Here is a 26,060-nt window from a genome sequence, read left to right as displayed (position 1 = left end):
TCTAAATAAATCTGTTACAACTTTGCAAAATTACCTGACTAAATTGAATAACTGTTGTAATAGATATGGTATGAAGGTCAGCAATAAAAGGAAAAAGACAATGAAAATAGGTAAAATTGTTGAAAATGTCAACAATTCTACTGTGTTGTGAATGGGGAACCTGTGGAGCAAGTACAACATTTCAGCTACTTAGGCACGATTTTTACTGAAGATGGTAAATTAAATATGGAAATAGACAGCAGAATCAACAAAGCTGGTATGGTATTGTAGGCCGTCAATTGAATAAATTCATATGGAATAAGAAAGAAATTAGTCGGAACACTAAATTAATATACAAGACAGTGTTCAAACTAGTTTAACTTATGGATCTTAGAGCTAGGTCAGAAGTAAGACACCTGATCAAAGACTAGAAACTATAGATATGACAGTCCTGAGAAAGATTAGAGGAGTGAACAGATGGCATCAATGGCAATATCATATTAAAAATGAGGATATTACTATTATTACGGGCAACTCCAGGGAGTCATTAGACTCATCGAGGGAGGCCCCAAATCATATTCATCACAACTATTTGACATTCATACAGTATCTATCATACCTCGCCTTAAACTCATTCACTGTCACAGCATCCACCACAGACTCAGGGAGCGCATTCCACTCATTCACTACTCTAAAAGTAAAGAACCCAGCTCTAACACCTTTACTATCCACACTTTTGCCCAGTTTCCATGGATGTCCCCCTAGTCCTCCCACAACCAGCCCTGTTCTCAAAAATATCTTCTGAATTAATTTTATAAAAACCCTTCAGTAATTTGAATGTCTCAATCATATCTCCCCTACTCTGCCTATCAACCAATTTTTGCAACCCACAAATCCTCAACCTGTTCTCATATGGTTCATTCCACAGACCTGCTATCATCTTGGTCACTCGCCTCTGGATCCTCTCCACCTCCTCCCCATCAAGAAGAAACCTAGGTGACCAAATCTGAGCACAGTAGTCTAGACGGGGTCTTATCAAGGCTCGATACAGAGGAACAATAACCTGCTTGTCTCTGCTTGTCAACGTATTCTTCAGCAACCAAGTGATTTGATGAGCTGATTTGGCCACTTTTGCAATGTGTCCCCTAAATTTCAATTCCTTATCTACCAACACTCCTAAATCTTGTGCCTCATCAATTTCCTGGAGCACGGTTCCACCAATGCAGTAAACTGCCGCCAATCTTTTCACCCCAAAATGCATAACCTTACATTTTGCCACATTAAACTGACATCCATTCTCCTTAGCCCAGACCTCCAATCTATCCAAATCATCCTGCAAAATTTTGACGTCATCTGCATTCACTATTGCCCTACCCAACTTCGCATCATCCACAAACAAATGAACTGTTCCTCTCAGATCCTTTCCTATATCATTTATGAACAAATTAAACAGCAGTGGTCCAAGAACAGATCCTTGTGGCACACCACTAGTCACAGGCCGTCTTGTGGACTCTACTCCTGAGTAAACCACTCTCTGATATCTCTCCGTCAACCACCCTCCTATCCATCTCACCAACCCTATGTCCATTCCCATATGCTGCAATTTACTGATTAGAATTCCATGTGGTATCCTGTGAAAGGCCTTGGCAAGGTCCAGTAGAATCACCGTAAACCCATTACCCTTATCCAGTTCTGCCATCACTGTGTTATAATACGTGAGCAAGTTACTGAGGCATGACCTACCCTTCACAAAACCATGCTGTCCCTGATACAGTATCCCATTTTCTTCTATCCAATCTTGTATTTTCCTTAAGTATAAAGAGCTAATAAGCTTAGCGATCTGAACTTTACCACCTTTGCAACGAGTTGCCCGTGATTGTACTACGTACTAGGATCACTTGCATTGGCTAGCGCTAGTGTTCGCCGATACTTTATAGTTTACTATATTCGGCAAGAAACTCTGATTCCTATCATTGAGTTTCTTATTCGGTTTTAAAACTATGTGGGATTTAATATCCCCTTAATTTTAGTATTGTAATTTCCTCTTGACTATTTTCTCTAAGACCTTGATAATGATTCCTGTTATGCTGATTGGCCGGTAATTTTCAACAGCAGCCTTGGAACCACCTTTGTGCAGTGGAACTATTTTCCCCTCTTTCCACCCCCTTGGGACTGACCCAGTCCTGAGTCTCAAATTAAACAAAATGGTCAAGGGCACTGACAATTCTTTGGCCACTTCACTTATGACACGAGCTGGTATACCATCCAAATATTAGGAAAGAACTTGACATTGTCAGCATCCAGGAATGTTAGCAGAGCTAATCTCAGGTGGTATGGTCACCTAAACAGAGTGGGCGAGGAAAGATTAGCAAAACAAGCGCTCTCTGCCAGGTTGGCAGGAAAACGACCCAGAGGAAGATCAAGATATAGGTGGACTGATACGGTACAAAGTGCCTTAGACGATAGAAATACAAGATCTGATAATGTTAGAGTCTTGACAAGTAACAGACTGATTTGGAGGAAAATTGTAGATAGGAAATTAGTAATAATGTAAATTTTTCATGTAGTACTATCATATCCTGTACACCCCTTGAGGGTACATATCAGGAATTTGATGATGATAATTCTGTGTTCTGATATATTATACCATGAAAATTAAAACAACATGAACGACAAACACATAAGCCTTTCTACATGTTTAATTTGGTCTTTATATATTTCTATATAATATATTTATATATTCCTTAAAAAGGACCTCCCACAATGAGTCTTTTGACTCCATGGAGGCTCGAATAATAATAATATTATGAGAAAGCTTTTGATAAAGTTGGCAATTAATATAAGATGATCATAGCAAAATGATCATCTTATATTAATTGCCCTCTCCCCAAAAAATATTAAAACCTACAAACCACACCCCCCCCCCCTCCACAACAAGGATTACTTTAAATCCATCACCATTCCCTACATCCGGGACACCTCGGAAAAAATTACCAAAATCTTAAAAAAACATGACCTGACCTCCTGTTACAGACCATACAGAAAATTGGCATCCCTTATCCACTCTACTAAAGGACCAACCACTTCCCCTAGACCTACCTGGTGTATACCAGGTCCCTTGCAGCAGTAAACTGTCTTACTTTGGCCAAACATTCAGGACAACGAATATCAGAATTTTGGAACACAAGGACTGCATCCATTTTCACAAGTACAGCCACTCTAGTCTTGCAGATGCTCTGGATACACACCACAGAATGCAGTGCAAGAAAGCTACAGTAATACACCATAGCAAATACAAATTCAAAAGACTATTCATGGAATCAGCCTCAGCCCTAAGAAACTCGCCAAACCTCAACAAATTTGGTCATATGAGACTGCCCCAAATTTGGGAAGCTTACATCAGCAGACCTTCAGCTCAATGGCCAAGAACACCTACTTAGCCTGATAGAGGGCACCATCAGGACTTTATGCTTTTGATGGTGCCCTCTAAATTTTGATGGTGCAATCCTAACATAAAATTTTGATGGTGCCCTCTAGCGGGCACCATCAAAATTTTATGTTAGGATTGCCAGAATAGTCTTCTTTGCAGAAAAATCCAGAAGAACAATAGCTTCGTCACTTCATTCTCAGTTACTGTTTTGTAGTGCCTACGTGCACGCATCTTTTTTGTAAGTTCCTTTTAAAGATGGCAATATTTATTAAAATATTTTGAAAATATTTTAACAAATATTCCGAAATATCGGAAATATTTATTAAAGTATATTCGTATCTACGTTGTTCAATTCCTTAAGTGATTTAGTAATGCATAACCAACGCATAAGCCTGTCTACGAGAAGTAAGTAGCATTCTATTTTTTTTATGAAATGTCCCTAATGAATGGTATGCTATGACTCTTGTAATTTTTTTTTGCTTTTCATGGCATTTTTTGGACGATTTTTTTACAAAATGTTTGGCTAATAACTTCAAATTCTTGGTTCAGACCCTGTTCATTGAAGCAATTATTTTTTTGTGTTGGATGGTGGAATGAATTTTTATGTATGTATTGTCACGTGTGTGTAGGTTTGCAACAGGCGAAGGAGACACAGCCTGAGGGAAGATGTGCGACAAGCATAACTAGAAAAAGGAAGAGTGTTTTTGATCTCGATGGTGAATTGGATACGTTTGTGTTGTTGGTTCAGGTGGCTTAGGAACGTATTTAATGTTTTGTGGCCTTGGGGCCAATGGCGAAAATATCATCAATATATCTGAGCCAGACTTTGGGCTTTACACTGACAGAATCTAGAACTCATTGCTTGAAGTCTTCCATGTAAAAGTTAGCTATTGGGGGGAGAGAGTGGTGAGCCCATGGCTGTACTTTCTCTATGAAGGTAAAGATTATTTTGCCACGCGAAATACCCAGAGTGGAGTACGTGGGCAAAGAGGGCAGTGATATTGGACAGAAATATGTTCTGTAGGAGAAGGATAGTATCATTGATTGGGACATCAGTGAAAATGGCAGTTATGTCAAAGATGACTAATAAATTTTGGTCATTGAGTGTGATGTTTTTAATTTTGTTTATGAAGTGTGCATTTCTTTTTATGTAGGAGGAGAATGACCTACCAACTCCTTGAGTGTGGTCACTAGCTTCTTGGCTAAGCGATAATTAGAGCTGTTGATTCCTTCAACTATTGGTTGTAGTGGTGTATGCGTCAGTATATTTTTGGCAGGCCATAAATTCTGGAAGTGTGGGCATAACAGTATTAGTTTTTTTGTTTGTTTCCTCTGGCCATGTGATTACTGATTTGATTAGTTCTGTTGTTTTCATTTTGATAGGATTTTAGTAGGATTGTAGTTTATCATTTGGTATGTGTTGTGGTCAGATAACAATTGGCTTATTTTTTTCAGGTATGCTGTCCAATCAAGGATGACATAGAATTGCCTTTATCCACTTTTGTAATAACGATGTTTTGGTTATTTTTTAAAGATTTAAGGGCCAGTTTTTCCACTCTGGTTAGGTTGCAACTTAGTTTATTTAGTTTAATGTGTACGATGTTTCCATTCTTATTTTGTTGGCTACATTGGAGAGGAGAGATTTTAGACCTCTTTCGGTGTGATAAATGAAACAAATTTATTAACTGACCTTGATGCAATGGCATAGTTCAGTCCTTTTATCAAAAGCAACAGCTCTCCATCATTAAGGTTGTAGCTGGATTTGTTGATAACTTAACCGTGATCCGTTGAGTGGGTGGTTGCTCCTAGCTTCACTTATAGGTGATTGGCTGCTCCTTGTATTGTTGGTTTGTAATTGGCCATTCCTCTGAGTATGCCCTTCGGAAAGTATTGCATTCTTGCTGGCTTAGTGCTTGAAACTTTGCAATTAGTTTTGGTTTGTTCTTGGATAACACAAGTTTGCTGAATCATCTGTAATAGTCTCTAGAATATCCCAAATATCAGGATTTATGTAGCTCGATAGCTTTTTTTGTTGCAAAACAGCGACTTGAGTAACTGCTAGATTTTCGTGAGCCTCGTGGATTTGTTCTCTCAACAAAGCTTTTTCCAAATACAAATGCAGAGCACTTTGACTGAAATAAACTTTTTTATTTCAGCTAATGGTGATTTCTATACTAATTAATTGGCTAGATAGGCTAGCCAATTAATTAGTATAGAAACACGTATTTTCATCTTGTAGTGAACTTTACATTGATTGACAATTCTTTCTTTTACGGTTACATAGTAGTCAGCATTCATACTGAAGAATTTATGGAGGTGTTAGAATAGGAGGTGTGACAACAGGTGTTAGAATAATTACTTACCTTCTTAATGTTAAGTAAAGTAATTATTCTAACACGTGTGTTGTGTCTCCATAAATTTTTCACTATGAATGTAAAACTAAAATAAAATCATTTTATTAAATACCATAATCAGTTATGAAAAGTTTTTTTTTTGCAAAGTGCCAGAAGATTCCTAATTCCTATGAGATTTAGCTTTATTCGAAATTAATGTGAAAAACTGTGGCATTTCAATAAACATTTTATCCAATGTTAATGGGTAAACATACAGTTCATTTGCATTCTTTTAACATTTACTTTAAGATCATTTTAAATAGCTTACTTTAATAATATCATGATACCCAGGTGCATACGAATCATCAACAGGCTGGAGAAATGGCCAAGCATCCTTGTGCAATTTTATGCTTGACAAAACTATCAAAAAGAAAGATATATAAATAAATAAATGTAAGTTTATATTAGAAAATATGAAAAAAAAAAATCTAGATTGTTGTATTCATGGGAGCAATTGTAGTACTTGTTGGAACTAATGATTAAGTAAAAAATATAGTATGAGAGAGGAGATGAAAGACTTGATGGAAGAAGCAAGAAAGAAAAGTGAGAAAGTAAAAATGGTCAGTTTATTATTGAGATATAATAATAATAATAATAATAATAATAATGAGTAAAGGGCTCTGATATCAAATGATTCAATGGGCAGGCTACACTATAAAAATGGATGGATGGAAGTTTTGGATGTATAGAGTGAGTTTGATGATAGAAAAGAGGGATGCACATGAATGGATTTAGTTATAGTCATCCTCATTGCTTTAAAAATACAATCGTCTTTCCCCTCCCCTCCTCAAAACAAACCTCAGCTCTCCTTACCTTTGATAATACTCAGCTCATTTTAAAAAAAAAAAATTTTTTTTTTCACACTTGAGATATTACTTTCCACCTGCTCTAGTTACTAACTGTGTATAAATCCAAATCTGCCCAACCTTGTAATACTACCTTCAACATTTGGGGTGGTGCACCAAAAACCTTATTAAAAATCTTTATGCTGTCCAGACAAAAGCAGTTCAGCAGAACTATCTATTCCCCATTTCTGCAAAACTTAAAACAAGAAACTGCTTCTCGATATTCAGCTGTGTATATGGATATCGAGAAGCAGTTTCTTGTAAAGAAACTGCTTCTTTACAATCCACCAAATCCTGCTGTTCCCAGTTATCTTTCATTCTCTCTGCCTATATTCACTGAAACAGCCTTCCTCAAAGACTTCTTAAAGATTACTTCTCTCTTTATTCCTTAGAGACACAGTACTGACTCGTGTAACTCTGGCAAGCTCTTGTGTGTGCATCAGCAAATGAATCTTTAATACTTATATTTTCATACCTTAACTTTAATACATAAATAATTACAATTTAAGATTTTTTTTATTTGTTTATTCTCAAAGCAACATTTAGTTGAGAACTTTTTCTTCACCCATCACAGCTTATGAATTTTAAAAATAGTAAATCAGATATACAACTAAGTTGAGTCACCTAAATTTTGTGAATTTTACCTGAAAAGTAAACACCAGAATGCTTAATCTTTTTTTATGATAGTTAAAGCCTCCAATTTTAAAAGTGGATACAATTTCTAGTTTGCTTTCAACAATACCACTCAGTCAAGAAGTTTGGTTTCAGCAATCAGTTGCAAACATTAGGCAGAGTCAGTGGCGCACCCAAGCCCCCTCCCCCCTCTGGATGCAATTCTTTTGCAACCCCCATACCACATGCCCCAGAGAGGCATGTGGTGAAGTTATCTGTAAGGATAGAAAAATCAGATCTCCATGGTGGACATATACAGGAAGTATATGAAGAAAGCATATTAAAAGTTCCTAGCAAATAAGTAAGTTTGTGTTCTTAGAGAACAGAGACAAATGTAAGAAAACTAAACACTGTAAAACTAGCTAAACAAAAGTCATGGGAGGACTTTGGTAAGAACACAGAAAATAAATATCAAGAAGGTGGCAAGATATTTTGGAGGTTGTTGAAGCTCAGAAATGAAGGAAAGAGTGCTGTAAAAGGAATTAAAGATGATAAAGGTAACACGAAAACAGGAGAAAAAGATATCCTAAAAAGTATGGAGTAATTACTTCAAAAAATTGCTAAATAAAACAAGCAGTGATGACTGCACAGTGGTAAAAACACTGTGCAAGGCATGCAGTCAGGAATACATATCCATACTTAAAGTAGAAAACGCCATCAAAAGCCTGAAATGTGGAAAGGCAGCAGGAATAGATGATATTCGACCAGAAATGCTCAAGTATAGAGGTATAGGAGTCTTACAGTGGCTGCACTGCATAGTTCAGAAAGCCTGGACGGAAGGACGAATTACAGATGATTCGAGTAGAGCTCTCATAGTACCCATATATAAAAAGAGAAATAAAACTGAATGTGAGAATTACAGAAGTATTTCATTACTGAGTGCTCCTGGTAAGATATATGCAAGTATACTTGAGAAACGGTTCAGAAGGATTGTGGAAGAGAAGCTTGGTGAAGAACAAGCTGGATACTGGCCAAATAGAAGGTGTCAGGATCAGATTTTCACTTTACAACAGATAGTTGAGAAATCATGGAATATAACAAAGATCTGTATTTAAGTTTTGTAGATCTGTAAAAGGCATATGACAAGGTGCCAAGAGAGAAGCTATTCGAAATGCTACAGTTTTATGGTGTCAATGGAGTGTTATATCAAGCAATACTTAGTCTTTGAGTTAATAAATCCGCTACAAGTCTGCAAGATTCCCTGACTAAAGTGAATAACTGTTGTAATAGTTATGGTATGAAGTTCAGTATTAAAAAGACAAAGACAATGAAAATAGGCAGAAACATTGAAAATATCAACTGCATTATGAACGGAGAACCTATAGAACAAGTAAAACAATTCAGCTACTTAGGCACAATTTTTAGTGAAGATGGTAAATTAAATATGGAAATAGACAACAGAATCAACAAAGCTGGTACAATCGGAAGTCGAATGAATAAATTTATATGGAATAAGAGAGTAATTAGTCGAAACACTAAATTAGTGTTCAAACCAATTTTAACTTATGGGTCTGAAGAGCTGGGTCAGAAGTAAAACACTTGACCAAAGACTAGAGACCGCAGATATGAGAGTCCTCAGAAAGATTAGGGGCATGAACAGATTGCTTCAATGGCAATATCATCCTGAGGATATTAGGAACTTGACATTGTCAGCATCCATGAATGCTTTAGCAGAGCTAATCTCAGGTGGTATGGTCACTTAAACAGAATGGGATAGGAAACATTAGTAAAACAAGTGTTCTCTGCCAGGTTGATAGGAAAATGATCCAGAGGAAGACCAGGATACAGGTAGACTGATACAGTAAAAAGTGTCTGATAATGTTGGAGTCTTGACAGGTAACAGATTTATTTGGAAGAAAATTGTAGAAAGGAAGTTAGTAATGATGTAATTTTTCATGTAGTACTATCATATCCTGTACACCCCTAGAGGGTATATATATCTGGAATTTGATGATGATGATGGCTAAAAATTGTGCATAAATGGACAAAATATTTTACTTGTTCAAGAAGTCCTTCATTGGGAATATAGCTGCAGTTTTCTATGTTTCTACTATGTTCATAGTTTTGGTCTTTTTATTGCTGATTATTAAATTACTGACTGAATCAGCATTTTTTAACATTTTTGATGTGATATAAAAAGTTAAAATTCTACTATAGTGAACTTTAGGAATACAACATCATGAATAAGAGCGAGGACAAGAATGGAAATATCTGGAATTTCAAGAAAGTTTGATTTTATAGTAAATAAATTTCACTATAGTGGAGTTTTATTTTATTTTTTTAATATTATGTTAAAAATAGTACTACTACTGCTATGATGCTTCAGTCAGCAATATTGTATCTACCCAGATGACTAACAGTTATTATTATTGTTATTTCAGGTGACTCCAGGGAGTCCTTAGACTCATCGAGGGAGGCCCCAAACATCATGTCCACACAACTATACGACATTCTCACAGTATCTATCATACCTTGCCTTGAACTCGCTCACCGTCATAGCACCCACAACAGACTCTGGCAGTTATTCCACTCATTTACCACTCTAAAAGTAAAGAACCCAGCTCTAACACCCCTGCTAACCACACTCTTGCCCAGCTTCCATAGGTGTCCCCTAGTTCTCCCACCACCAGTCCTGATCTCAAAAATATCCTCTGAATTAATCCTATAGAATTCCTTTAGCAATTTGAATGTCTCAATCATATCTCCCCTTTTCCGCCTATCAACTAGTTTCTGCAACCCACAAATCTTCAACCTTTTCTCATATGGTTCATTCCATAGACCTGCTATCATCTTAGTCACTCGCTTCTGGATCCTCTCCACCTCTTCCCCATCAAGAAGGAACCGAGGTGACTAAATCTGGGCACAGTAATCGAGATGAGGTCCTATCACGGCTCGGTACAGAGATACAATAACTTGCTTGTCTCTGCTCGTCAAGGTATTTTTCAACAACCCAGTGAGTTGATTAGCTGATTTAGCTACTTTTGCAATGTGTCCCCTAAACTTCATCTCCCTATCCACCAACACTCCCAAGTCCCTGTCCTCACCAATCTCCTGGAGTACAGTTCCACCAGTGTGGTATACTGCTGCTAATCTTTTCACCCAAAAATGCATAACCTTACATTTTGTCATCACATTAAATTGACATCCATTCTCCTTAGCCCAGAACTCCAATCTACCCGAGTCATCCTGCAAGATTTTGACATCATCTGCATTCACTATTGCCCAACCCAACTTTGCATCATCAGCGAACAAATGAACTGTTCCACTTAGATAATTCCCTATATCGTTAATGAACAGATTAAACAGCAGTGGTCCAAGAACAGAACCCTGCGGTACACCACTAGTCACAGGCCATCTTTTGGACTACTTCTGAATAAACTACTCTTTGATATCTCTCCATCAACCACCCACCTATTGATCTCACCAACCCTATATGTTGTAGTACGGATTAGAATTCCACGTGGCATCCTGTCAAACGCCTTTGCCAGGCCCAGCAGTATCACTGTAAACCCATTACCCTTATGGAGTTCAGCCGTCACCTTGTTATAAAACTTGGGCAAGTTACTGAGGCATATATTTCATCCATTCCTGTATTTTTCCCTTGACTACTTTCTCCAAGACCTAGACAACGACTCCTGATATGTTGATCGGTCGGTAATTTGCAACCGTAGTCTTGTCATCCTTTATGCAGTGAAACTATTTTCCCCTCTTTCCACACCTTCAGGACTAAACCAGACCCGAGACTCAGATTAAACAACATGGTCAAGGGCACTGATAATTCCTTAGCCGCTTCATGCAAGACTCGTGCCGGTATGCCATCCAATTCCACAGATGTATTCACATTAAGGTTCTGTAATAGACTATTCACCTCCACTTCATTCATCACAATTCCTGTATAAACTAATGGTTCCTTCATTTTTTCAATGTCACCACCTGGATGATATACTCTTGCAAAGTGCGTGCTCAGTAACTCCACTATATCGACTGATTCAGTGACCTCCTTACCATCGTCATTCCTTAAAATCATTTTGCCATGTACAGTTTTTTCCTTGCTTGCAGCATATTGAAAGAACTGTTTGGGATTCTCTTTAGCTTGCATAGCTAGTTTCCTTTCATAATCCGCTTTTGCTTTTTTTATCACACTCGTTACCCTTCTGGCCTGCACTTTATACCATTCGTGTGCCTGCAGGTCACCCCTTTCTTTAAATTCCCTCCACAGTTGTTTCTTTTTTTGCAGCTGAAGCTTAATGGTGTTATTCATCCATTTAACTCCTACTTGTTTTACTATTCGGACCCTAGGTATACAATCAGCCATAACCTCCTGTAAATGCTCCTTGACCACTTCCCATGCTCTATCGACGTCCAGCCCTTGCAGTTGTACATGCCATGGCACTGATCCAAGCAATCTCCTAAGCTTGTCATACTTGCCAGCATGGTAATTCCACATATACCCTGTTTTAATCGAAAATTCCACACCTTTAGCCACCTCCCAGGTCAAGACCTTATGATCACTCTCATCAATAGGTGGCAATATGGTCATTCATTACAGTCAAATTCTGAGATGCTATTACCATCAAGCACTCTCACACCCCTAGTATTTTCAATTACATGCTGTCTCAGATAGTTATCCCTTAATAATTGAATAAAATCCATTTCCTTCCTCACATGTGTCCTCTCCTCTTTCCAATCAATGTTACCATAGTTGAAATCCCCCATAATAATTACCCTCCTTCCACTCATTTCATCAATTTGTTTATGCATACTATCTCCACCATCTATTCCATCACCTGGTCTATAGCAGCACCCAACTGTATATTTTATTCTGCCAGTCTCAATCTCACACCAAATAGCCTCAAATGAGCTCCTTTCTCTATCCTGTGATACAACTTCAATTCTCCTTGGCTGCAGTTCATCAGCTATCATCAATAACATCCCCCCCCCCCCATTTTATTCTCTCTGTCCCTCCTAAACACACTATAACCTACACATTCTATCCTACTAACTATATCATCTTCTGTCAGCCATGTTTCACTAATGCCAATAACCTGTGGCCAGGAAGAGCCAATCAAGGCAAAAAATTCTTCCTTCTTGTTCCTAATACTCCTGGTATTAGTATACATGAAATGCAGTGATCCCTTTGTCCCACCCCTATCTTGATGCATTATTCTAAATGTCCCATTCCCATTTTTTGTCCTTAGTGCTGGCTCGGGTACATTATATACATTCTTACACTCAACTGTCTCACTGATGTCCACATATCCACTCCCCACCCCCTCCTTGGTAATTCTAGTTTCCCTGGTTCTGCACATCCATTTTCACTTCATTCAGCAACACTTTTTCCAGTCTCCGCACACCAAGTCCATTCAAATGCAGGCCATCCATCTTGTATAAATCCTTTCGCCCATCAGACTCGTTCCACACCACACCGCCTGCGCATAATGTCATTTGCGATTATGGCCCTCCTTATGGCAACACTCACCATCCTAACTCTGTCACTCTTTTCTTTCGCTACCTTTAACAATACTTTCAAGTCCTCTCTCATAAAAAATTTCTCTCTTTTCAATTCATTTTGTATCAGTGTGCACAACCTAGCGAGCTCACTTCCTACAAATAATTCCTCATTTTTTTTTATCATTCAAACTATTTTCTCTCTGTATAGTTGCTTTCACTCTTTCTTTGATCACCGCTCTCATTGCCATCTTGTACCTCGCAATTTCCTATCAAGCCACTATTTTCACTCACATTCTGGCTTTCTTCAACCATAACTGTCTCACAACCTGACACATACTTCAACTCCTCACTTTGCTTACACTTTCTGCACATTCTCCCACCACTATCACTTTCAATCCAAACTCCAGCCTCATTCGGGAATGCATACATCCCACACACACACACACACATCACATTGGACAAACTCTCTCACATTATAGTTTTTGAACAATGGCATCGTATTTTTGGATGCCATTATCTTACATCGCATTGGCACCATATTCAAATCTATGACACGTATCGTTAAATACTAAATTAAATAACGGAATTCACCAAAATCACGCAGACACAACTACCAAAATTAGACAATATTATGTTATGATTTTAACTTATATTCTAATTTTCACTCAAAATTATACTTAGCTTTCGGGAGCTCTCTGAAAACACAACCGACCATCTAGCCCTCTAGCGGGCGATAATGCTAGAGTTATATAATCTCTCTCATACACACACACAAAAAGAGATGCGTTTCATCTTGTAGGATGACATCATTTACGAATGTCATCACAACAAATGAACCTAGTTTTCTTTTTTCTTCTTTTCATTTGACAAATGTACTGCCCAAATATAGTGTTTTACTTTATTTTGTTATCAAGATGGTCTCCAGTTATAAAAAAATAAAAAAATTGGGGGGAAGTATTTCCCCCAATTGTTTTTTTTTGTAAATAAAAATAGAATTATAATAGGAACAAAAAGTTATCTATGAATGGTGTTAATTCTCAAAGAATTATTTATTTTATTTTTTTGTCTGAAAATCTAGTTTAACACACACTCACCTTTTAACATTCCAGTCATTTCTTCTTCTTGATCTGACATTCTAAGATAAAATAAATGATTATTAAAAATCCAACTACAATTAATATACACGAACATTTGTTAATTCATGCATAATTTAGTAACATCCATAACAAAGAAACATGCAAAATACAGGAATAAAATATAATAACCAGAAAGTGAATATAAAAAATAAATCCAAGGACCTAATGCATAGACATGCACTATACCTTTAAATAATTCACTAATCAAGATGCAAACTGAAAGTAACATATCCAAATATCAGGTTAACTTACGGGCCCCAGAAAGGCCAGATGTTAGCCACAGCACAAGATGTAGTCTGAATTTGAACAGAGAAAAGATGAGAAAAATATAGAATATTTTAATAATATATCCTTATATTAACATTATAGCCTTATATTAATATTATATATTTATAGTCACTTTTTTTCTTATTTAACTCTGTAAAAGCCTCTGTTTGGTGGCTACAATGACTGCAAGTTCAATACTAGCATGAAGCATTAATGTCTATAAAAGCTTATTCTAAACAAATTTATATTTATTTAGGGCACCAGGTAAGACAGTTATATTATTTAATGCTTGTGTGTGTATGTATTGGGTTGGCAAATAAGTTTGTTCGGTTTTTCAGAGTGGAATGAAACGCATTTTATTTAATATATATAATACATACTAGTCCGTTATATATTGACCCTCTTTATTAATGACCAACTTCATTATGCCACGTTCATGAAACTCCTGAGGTTCACTGGCGAAAAACTGATCCAGGTGTCTTTTGACAGCCTCCTCATTAGCAAAGGTTTTCCCATTCAGAGAATTCTGCAACAATCGGAATAAGTGGTAATCGGAAGGTGCCAGGTCCAGTGAATACAGAGGATGCAGCAAAACATCCCAGTCAAGAGTAACAATTTACTCCAGGTTGTTAGCGAGGTGTGGGGCCTGGCATTGTTGTGGTGAAAGACAACTCCTTTCCGATTTGCCAATTCAGGACATTTTGTGTTAAATGCACAGGCCAGTCACGTTAACTGTCTATTGCTCACAGTTAACGTGACTGGCCTGTGCATTGTTCTGCCTAAATGTTACCATTAGGCAGAACAATCAATTGTTCTGCCTAATGGTAACACCTCGTAGTGGACAACACCTTTATAATCCCACCACACAGAAAGCATGATCTTCTTTGGGTGCAATCCCACTTTCGAGGTTGTTTGCGGCGGTTCGCTCGTGTCCCCATGATCTTTTACATACCACGTTATTGTACACAACCCATTTTTCATCTCTCATAATCATCTGCTTCAAAAATGGGTCGTTTTCTTGATCTGTGATGGATATGACTGCTCGCATATCCATCTGTGATGGATATGTGAGCAGTCATATCGCAGCTTGTGCAAATGGTTTTCAATGATTGTATGGGATATGTTCAGTACCACAGCAACCCCCCGCACTGTTTGTGACGGATTTTTGTCGACGATATCCTTCACAGCACTCGAATCAACCTTGGTCGGACGACCAGAGCAAGGTGCATCACTGTTGTTGAAATCTCCAGAACGGAATTTGGCATATGCATTCTGTTAAGGCACCATCCACATATACGCTGCATATTTTTTTTATGGACCTACACAGCTCATTTGCCTTTTTTGAAATAAAAAAGCAAAATATGCTGGTAATGTAAGTTATTTCCTTCCATTTCTAAAAATATGTTACACACACAACTGAAGTTGGCCGAACGAAAATTCACTGAAAGGTTATGTGAAATGTCGCCTTTTAACTGCACAATAGAACTGCACGGTAGCGCAACCAACAATAGCAACAGGTGAAGCGGCGTAAACTTGTACTAACACATAAACCGAACGAACTTATTTGCCAACCCAATATGTGTATGTGTGTGAATTCAACCTTCCCCTAGAAGGCTAAGGATTAATTAATCTAGAAATAATATCATGGTGCCTTTTCAAGCTACTTTGGGCACTCAAGTCTGTGACGGTGGTCTCATAATGGACAATGAAATTCATCTCCAATTCAAAGACATTCAAGAAAGAAAACATCCACATCTGCAGCAAGATTAACACCCATGACCTATTTGCTGGGGAGAGCTAAGGTGCCATCAACTCAGCCAACCAGGCTGGCACATGAAGATAAACATCTACAAAAGGAGTCAATTTCATGAGGACAAATTTCAAAATGAGAAATTTAAATTATTAGCCATTCCAGGGTACTAATGCTAATGTGCTATAGGCTACTAACTTTTCACAGGCAGCATTCACATAAAAAGATTGGTCACACAATAATGAAGAAGTGAGTAGGTCAGTGAGAGAGAGAGAGAGAGAGAGAGGGCGAGACAGAGAAATAATTAAGAAAAATTGTTTCTTATTAGAGAATAAAAGCCAAAATAAGCAATGAATGAAATCTACAAATATGTTACACAAAAAATTTAGAGAAAAGGCAGAACTAATAATGGTTAGTAGCAACATGAATGTAAATACACATGAAGAAGACATAAGAAATAAGTCATACTATAGCTAATAGTAATACCTTCTGACTTACAACATTCAGGATACAATAGTATAAGAAAAGAAAGGTTTGAAATAGGAAGTGGCCACTAGTTTTCAGGATGAAATATTATGCTGAAAAGCAAATTCTGTACCCAACATGGATTCTTTTAAGTTTTAAAAAAGAATCCAAGTCAAACAGCTTTCCGAAAATGCAGACAAACACAAAAATCTAACTCAATCAGGAAAACATATGGAAATTATTTAGTAAAATCAGAAACTGCTATTGGTAATGATAACACTTGAGAAAAAGTTAAGATAAAACATGGAAGAGAAACCTGAGGAAGTTTGGATTAGCCTCAACAGAAACAGGTGTTTTTGTTTTGTTTTTAATAAAATAGCTAAGAAATCATGGGAATGAAACAAAGATCTACATATCTTGGTTAGTACCTTACATGGGGAGAAAAAAAGTTTTCAAAATTCTACAATTACAGACATTATGAAGAGCAACAGATATAATTTTTAGTTATAAATCAGCAGTCAGAATCTAAGTATATACAGGAAAATAAGGTATAAGTAGTTATACACTATCTCCACCATTATTTGTGTGTTGAGGCTTAAGTGTGCTGGGAGGATATCATGCTGGTGATGTCTTGCTTTTGTGTGCATGTTATAAGTGTTAGCTTGTACTTCTTGAAGATGTCTCAGTGACTGAGACATCTAAAATATTGGAGGAATTAAAATAGTTTTTTTAACCCATTTCCAGTGCTATACATACTTCATTAAATTTGAGATCTATTATTCATACAGATATTATAAATGAAAGTGGCATTAAACCCAATGTCACAATGGAGATATTAAATTCGATTATTTTATGCATATGATATATTTCTAAATAAATTCGAGTATACAGAACTTCTAAACTGAATACATTTAGTATGACAATGAGCAATAAAAATAGACAAACAACCTAGAAGTTTCAACTATATTCTCAATGGTTAACCTATAGAACAAGTAAAATATTTCAGCTATTTAGGCAAATGTTCATTGAAGAGAGATTACATATCAAAATATGTAATGAATAATCTAGGTGGTATGATAGGGAGCTACATGAATAACATTTATATAGAATAAGATGAAATAGGTGAAAAAAATCTAACAAGCAATATACTTGACAAAAAATTATATTCATATTTTCATTCTATTTTAGTTTAAGATTGCATGTGCAATATCCTCAAAATTAAGCTATCTATATAGAGAGAGAGAAGTTCACTTTGCACTAAGTTTGTCCAATGCACAGCGAAGAGTCTTTCTGGAATGTATAATGCCATGAATTATGGTGAAGAGTCACTATACACTGCATATAGCTTGTTTTAACATTTACTGAAGTCTCACTGGTTGAAGCCAGGCCCACGAAGATATGAGAGCAATCCTGATAGCAAAAATCATTCTTGGACATGGCATTATACATATGCCTAAAAATGGAATCTGCTGTATGGAATAAAAGAGCGACTTCATGTGTGTATATTTTAAGTGATTCAGTTGAGAAGATTTCACAAGCAAATTGTTTGCTTATGGCATGTTATAACTTATTATAGTTATAACATGCCAACAGCTCTTATAACTCTAATATAGGAGTGCTCGAATCAAATTACTCATGGACCTGAGAGTCAGATTATATAAACAGTTTATTGAAAATTACAGACCATGAGAAATTAGTTTTGAGGAAACTTAGAGAAGTGAACAGATGGCATCAGGGGCAAAATTTTTTCTTGAATAAAGTTTGTGTATTTTATTCTACAGTTCATATCTGAGAGCTGCTCAACTTTTATTTGCTTTAAAACTTTCTTATGTGTTCTTCTTTTCAATATGAAATTCAATTTTATCCTGCTCAAGACAAAATGGTGATCACTTCCAATTTCAAATCCTCTGTACACTCTGGTGTCCTGCACCAGTGGGAAAACATCACTATCAACAATAACACAGTGTTAGATCTGAAATCGGTGCCTTAAGAATTTTCTGATGTCACCATTCCAGAATCTAACAATTTACATTAAATCAAAGTTACATACCTATCCTTTAGCAGAAAAAATGTGTTTCCTTGTTTGTAACTACTTTCTGTATAGTAAATTGGTGAATTTTGAAACTTATACCTAAGTGTGTAGCATAAATATAGGTCAGAAAAAAAGGGCAGAATAAGAGAGAATTATTAACAAAATAATGCAAAGAAAGAATGCGAACTATTTCAACAATATAGGGCAAAAGATCACCCTAAATGCAGTAAGGTCAGAAAAATACTTGAGGGCACTATATCTTAGAAAGCACGCTGACTCATACGTTCCCCGAACCAAAAGTCCGTATGTAAAGCGGTATAGTCACCCGAACGAGACCAATGGCGAAGCAATGGAAAATTTCAAATGCGAAAAGGTGGCGCTCTTGAAGATGGTATATAACCCATGACATGGAAGGAAATCCCCCCCATTTTTTCTTGTTCCTGAGTTTCGTGTGCTTCGAGAAGTCTTCGCGGCTCAGCTCTCATATTTGAGGGATGACTTTCGACAGAGTTCAGTATGTCACCGTAGCAGAATCTGCAAGATAAAATTGCAAGTCGTAGTAGAAGTCCATACTACGAAAAATCTAGGCAGGAGACTAGCGTACAGCCCAACGAGCACGTGTAAACCACGTGGCATTGGTATCGAGAAATCCAGATTCGAAAACAAAGGACAGCAAGAACCGAAGACAAAAGAATTAGATAAGTACTCTCACTTATTCTAGCCTTTTGAGATTGACATATTTAAGAGAGTGGAGTTTAAGATTGTATTACAGGAAAGAGTGAAAAGTTTAGATCTGAATATAAATGATTACATTTTTTTGAGACAAACTTTTGGAACTTTCAACCCGATTTTCTAAGAGAATTCGAAGAGTGTGTTAATATGCCTTAGAGAGAAGAATGAATTGTAAATTTAAATGTAACGTATACTGAGTTAATGAGGTATTGAGTTTTACTGATAATCTGAATTTAATGTATAAAGTAAATTATAGACTTTAAGTGTAACATGTTCTGAGTCATTGAGATTTGAAATTTTGCTTATATTCTGGACTTAGTGCTAATAATGAATTGTAATCGTAAGTGTATTATGTACTGAGATATTGAGACATAGAATTGCTGATACTTTAAGGTAGAATACTGAAATTGATTTAATGACTGAGAGAGTGAAGGGGAGGCAATAATTTTACCTTAGAATTTGATAATCAATTTAATTTGTGTAGTATCATCAAAATGGATTTAATAAATGTTTAATTCTTTAAATTTATGTCTCTGATCATGTTGACTGACTCTGACCCTTCATAAAAATTGAACCTGAGTAAGTGTGAGGGAATACCCCAAGTGAAAGTAAGGGCACGACTGCAAACAAGAATAAGATTATGCCAGAGATTCCAAGTTTCTAGGAATTTAATTATATTGCTAGTAACACCTGTGATTCTATTGTTAACCTAAAGCTAGAGTCTATCCCTAACTTTAATGCTCAAGCTGGCACAGCAAAAAATAAATTTGTTTGAGTAATAAGGATAATATATAGGATTCAGGGAATGGATAATCTTCTGGTGGCCCTAAAGATTAAGTTAAGAAAAAAAAAAAAATCATAAAAGAAACGCGATATAAGGCTTAGTTTGTTATTACTAATGTGGAACGCATAACTACAACGCAAGTCTATTCAACATAGAGACTATACGCGACGATAGAATTGACATTAGTAAAATAAAGTACGATAAGAAAAGAAATAAAATAAATAATAAAGAAGCATTTATAACAACAGTCAATGAGACTTTTCCTTATTCCTTGCCTGTTCTCCCCATGTGAATTTGTACATATTTTCATGTTGGAACATTGTGTAAGTAATAACCAGTCCATGTCCTGAGCAGAAACCCAACAGGTATTTGCCGTTATTATTAGCTTTGCTCTTTTCTCCAATTTTCCCAAAATATTTTTGTAATCACTTCCCTTCTCTGCTATTTAGATCCCCAACAAAGACCAACTTTTCCTTTTTCATTGGGTCAGTTGTTTTTTCTAAAGCCTCAAAAAATTCCACCGCTTCTACCTTAGTAGAAGCTTCTGTGGGACCATAGGCAGATAAGTCTCATTGTCCAGTTCCCCATTCTGATCTTTGCCAACATCGCTCTACTTGAGACTGCCTGCCATTCAAGAAGATTAGCCTCGTATTTAGTGTTGAATATTATGGCTACTTCTTTTCCTTGATTGTATATATAACATTTTGTATTTATTGCTCAGAAAGACTTTGCCAGTTTTTGTCTTTTGTTTCAGTCACCCCCTATTACGTCGATCTGGTACTTATCTAATTCCTCAGCTAGCTACATTTCTTTGCAATTCAGGTTTCTTATGTTGATAGTACCAATCTTGAACTCTGGTGATGTTGAGTTGGGGTATGTTTTCAGATTTGTTCCAATAGCTGACTTTTCACTGTTTGTCCTGGTTTTCTGGGGGGGGGGCCTTGTTTAACCAAGCGACACCCCAGTCAGTATGAAATTCTGTCATGTTGTACCATCATTTTATATTTTGGCTGAAGCCAATAAAAATACAATTTGGTCGGCAAAATCCCAAATTGTCAACCCATCCTTGTTCGTTCAGTATCAAGGTGCACCACGAGAAGGTGAGAATTGGACATTAGGTCATAAGCCCTGGCTGGTTCTCCGCATTCCTTTAAAAGATATATATACTACCAATATCATCACGAAATTCCTGATATGAATCCTCAGGTGGTGTACAGGATAATGATAGTAATGGTGTAACTTTTTCATACAGTACTAACTTCCGATCAACAATTTTCCTCCAAATCAATCTATTATCTGTTAATACTCCAACATTATCAGATCTTATATTTCTATCTTTTAAGGCACTTTTTTACTGTATCAATCCACCTATTCAGCCAAAGCCCAGCACTATTGAATGAACAGATTAGTACTACTTTACGGAGCTCTCAAAAATGAATGCAACTATCAACACTTTACACAACAAACTGCTTGAACTGTGGGCTATTCTTGTCAGTATCTTCAAAGCAAAAGCAGACCAAAAATTCATTCAAGTGAAAAACTCGCAATAGAAAAAATTTGGAATCCTCCAACATTGTGGTGTTAAGAAACAACCACAATTAGAAGATTGCATCGTTGTCAATTTATCAACAGTAGCCCTAATTGGTGAAGCTGTTAGCACATTAAATCGAGGACATAACTTTACCATTACGCCCAAGCAAGTTCCAAAAGTCAAAATAATGGCTTCCATTGAAAAGAGAATATACAACCTGCTCCAGTGATAGCCAATAACATTCATTTAGATGTGACCAACATTCTAATCCATTCTAAGCCTCCCAAAAATAACATCCCACATAAGGAAATCATTGCTCTAAAAGAGCTATACTATAATATCAATATTGTAATAACTAAAGGAGACAAAAAGGTAATGCAACTGTGGTGATGAATTTAGCTGAATACAAAAGCAAAATGCACATACTTTGACAAGATCAGTCTACATACCAAATCATAGATTGTGATCCTACTAATCCAAAAGAATAGCCTTTTCATGGTAAAACACCCAACAGGTGTTTTAACATGAAAAGGCTTGAGTTTGAGAACCACACATATAAACTTGCTAAACATTTAGCTAAATTACTGGTCCCACTCACAAATAATTCTCCCTCCTTTGTTAAAAATTTTGTTCGCCTAAAAAAAATATTACAAAACCATATCTTAAAAAGTTCACACATAATTAGTTGATATTATTTCACTGTTTACCAACGTCAGATAAGAAAATATGAAACATTAAGATGAGATGGAAAATAAAATTAATGGAAATTTTAACAACACAATAACAAAGATTGAAATGAATATTTTTAATTATTAATGACTTAAAAAAAAAAAAGGTTTATTAAGAAAACTTTTCAGGAAAAAATACCAGGAAAAGTGGGATGTTACCCTGGCAAATTTGAGTTCATCTCTATAGATAACTTGAAAAGATGAACAGGACATTACACTGAATTTATCTTTGGTTAAGATTATGGCCTATGAGAATTTTCATCAGGACATTTCAGTGGTTTGTTGTACCAAGCAAGTTTGATATAATGGTGTTTGCTATAGCGAGTCAATTGTTCTATAGTGGTGATCTGCATCACAGCAAGAAACTTTTCAATGAAAGACATTAGTGTTTTACATATTTTACACAATTATGAAGATAAGATTTAGTTTGATCTTTAAAAGTTATCATTCATAGGCTTATAATCATTAAGTGTAGATGTAACCCCATTGAACCAATATATATATTTGTTGTAATATATTTTTGTCTGTAAATTAGGTGTATTCCCTAGCCAACTGGAGGTAACTGATCAGAATTACAATTCAAAGTATTTTAAAACTTACTCAAAGCAAGTGTCAAGTTCTTTTTGATCAGCTTCACAGAAGTCAGGCAAAAATTCTGATTTTTGCTCTTGAAACTTGGGTCTTACACTTCTTTCTATTAAAGAAAATGAACCAATTTAAATTGTTTTCAATTACATGAAACTGATTTATCCTAATGTATGCTTAAATTAAATGCTTTTTTTGTAGAAAATTCACTAAAAGCTTTTCATTAATGAAAACAAGGAAAGAAATTTTTTCTTTAATAATACAGATTAGTTATTCAAAACTAATATCTACAATCATGTATTAATTTCAAATTACAATGGAAACTAATTTTTAATGGAACTTCTGCCATTGTAACTTTTATTAAATATACATACATATTCACAAGAATAAGTAATTTTATTACTGCAAATATTCAACCAGAAACTGGTCATCATCAGTGCATCAGCATAATCACAAGGTCAAGCTATAACAAAGAACATTAATCCTATTTTCAGAGCTGAGCCACAATGCCACCTAGTGGGTGATTACAATAAAACAAGATTACAATTAAGGCCCACATTTAAAATTAAGTGATCTGAAATAAAATATAATTTAATTAAATAATGAAATGACAGTATTATATTACATTATTATTACATGACTCCCACGACCAACCGTGAGTTCAAGGACTCACTGCGGGAGGGTATTCTACTCTATTCTGCTAGCTACTTCTCGCTGTGTCTCCTACTACACAATTCCCCAATTACAACACTACTACTACTAAGATTAACCAGCTACTGCCTATCATCACCACCACTAGTATTTTTTGTCTGCAAATTAAGTGTGTTCTCACAACCAATTTGTCTGTATGCAGGATGAGAAACTCAAGTTTTTCTGGGGGGGGGGACCCTGCTATCGCCATATGATATCATCTAACTCACCTTCACTTTAAAAAAAAAGTGAAATACTCAGAATTCTCTTGTCATGATGAGAATTAAACTTTAACAATCAAAGGGAGCAATGTACCATCATTCTTCCAATTACACTAGTGTGGCACTTATATTTAATTTTCAAAAAAATAATAATTAAAATGGGGAAGAGAGACAGTATTACTTGCCATTTATGATTCTCCCAAATCCTGGAAATAGAAAGTCATTTCTGATTTAAATTTAGGCAGTGTAGAAATGTTTCAGAACTCCCTTTAAATAACCACTCAAACTTAAATCTGCACCAATGTAAAAGTCTAGTACTGGACCAAACGATATTGTGGTCAATGTCCACTGCATGTTGAGCAAGGCCAGACTTTTCAAGTCTATTGTTATTATTATAAGACCGGTGTTCTTGTAGTTGTTTTTCAAGTAGAGGCACTCACAATGAACTTGGTAAACACTATGGGAGAAAGAGAGAAGAGGGGGTGGACTGTTTATCTTTTGTAGTTGGTAATCAAGAGAAGATTTTGTTGATAGGGAAAAATGTAGGAACTAAATTATCTTTTCAGGATCTTAGCAATTGTCTCACAGATACTTGTGATATATTAAATGGGAGGACTTACCATACATGTTCTGGGTTTTGGGCAATGGGCTTGTAAGAGTCCAAGATGCATTTGAAATTCCCATGTCATTTCATTATCTAATTAAATTTCATTTCATTCCAAATTACTTAATTTTAAATCTGGGCCTTAATTGTAATATTATTTTATTGTAATCACTCACTAGGTGGCATCTGGCACTTGACTTAGCTCTGTAAATAGGATTAACATTTTTTTTGGAGCTTCACCTTGTGATTATGCTGATGCACTGATGACCAGTTAGTTTCTGGTTGAAATATCTGCAGTAATAAAAATTACTATATTCTCTGCAAATATGTATGTATAATAAAATAAAATACAATGGAAACCACAAAATAACTTGCTCATTAATTTATTAATAACTATAGGCAAGCTATAATCCCCACAGCATCAATACCATTATAAAGTAAATAGCAAAAACTTTCCACTATAATAAATTAATCTTTTGATTCCTGGGAGGATTTGGATGAAACTTTTCAGCAGTTTGTTCAAGTGAGTAAATTTAACAAAGGATTTTCTATAGCGAGTCGTGACTATTTAATTTAAGACTGTATTTGTGCAAATTTTCATTTTTTGAGAAAATCACTAATGGTGGTTAGCTTATACTAATAAATTTCTTATCTGACCAAAACTATTTCTGTAGCTTATGCAAAAGTAAAAACCTTTTCTTAGAACACATCTATTATGTTATTTACTCCCAAAGACCATTTGACAATTATAATAAAAGCTAATTATTACACTCTTTTACCTGGATATTTATAAGTTAAATTTGCACATGCCATTAATGTACTTGAAATACATAACTAGAATGCTTCACAAATAAAATTAAAATTTATATAGCAGAGATGAACAGAATTGATAAAGCATAAAATTTTATACAGTCCAACTAAATCATTGATACACATTTTATACAGTATCAGAGTATAAGTGGTCTGAGCTTTTACAGAAATTTAAATAACTCGGCTACAAACAGGTTGGACTAAAAATCTGCTGTTCATAGTAGCCTCAAACTTGCCTCAGGCAGATGATTTATGAGTAAAGTGCTAAACTTACACGACAACATGCCACAAAATAAACAAAAAATTGCACTAAACATGTCTACCAAATTCTGAGTCACTTTGGCTATATCTCACAGTGCATTCAAACCAGACATCAAATTAGCAACTCTGATCTGCTGTTCTAAGCAGTTCAGGTAGCAACCAAGACTTGCATTAGAGCAGTTCCAAAAGATAACTAAATAATACCATGGGATTGTAACTGATTATAATGGAAAGGAGGCTTCCCAACTAAGTAGTGAATAATCCTGCTATCAGTTCATGCCTTGATGAAGGCAAAGTATAAATGGCATAGGGACATGTCAATGCCATGCAACTGCCATGAGAGCAGATGGTCTCAGCATGTCCCTACTACTCCTTAAGTTGCTTTTTTCACATCATTCATAAAATAGTATCCATCAGCAAGAACTAAAAAAGAAAAAAAAAAAATTAAATCTACTCTACACTATAAAATGATAAGCTGAATTTGGAAACAGGTGTAGGCTGTAACGTTTTTGTCAAGTTATGTGAAACATTTTGAAACTCAGGGGCTACCCTGAGTGTCGAGTCTTCAAAATTCGAGTCATCAGAATTCAAGGAGAACCGGCCTACCAGTCCAGAACACGGGGAGATTGGGCGCCGTAGATGTCAGGGGGCTGAGCCCCCTAGTATATATTAAAAGAATAGATGAAAGAATTAA

The 26,060-nt window shown here is 35.8% G+C and overlaps 1 protein-coding gene across 4 annotated transcripts in view; it reads right to left on the bottom strand.

Annotated features, from left to right (window-relative positions):
* Nucleotides 1-26,060, bottom strand: part of LOC150106171 (uncharacterized) — a 338,533-nt gene that overhangs the window by 65,215 nt on the left and 247,258 nt on the right. For all 4 annotated transcript variants that reach the window (XM_090393901.1, XM_090393900.1, XM_090393903.1 and 1 more), the window contains 3 exons: nt 22,796-22,889; nt 13,865-13,905; nt 6,071-6,162 (listed from right to left, as the gene is read on the bottom strand). In XM_090393901.1, the coding sequence (XP_090250027.1) occupies nt 6,071-6,162; nt 13,865-13,905; nt 22,796-22,889 (227 nt within the window). The remainder of the gene's footprint in view (nt 1-6,070; nt 6,163-13,864; nt 13,906-22,795; nt 22,890-26,060) is intronic.

This window comes from Typopeltis vanoorti, chromosome 6 (genome assembly GCF_054136105.1).
Source record: "Typopeltis vanoorti isolate ZY-2024b chromosome 6, IOZ_Tvanoo_1.0, whole genome shotgun sequence".
Taxonomy (NCBI): Eukaryota; Metazoa; Arthropoda; class Arachnida; order Uropygi; family Thelyphonidae; genus Typopeltis; species Typopeltis vanoorti.
The sequence above is the reverse complement of the archived record's forward strand: the minus strand, read 5'-3'. Positions and strand labels throughout refer to the sequence as shown.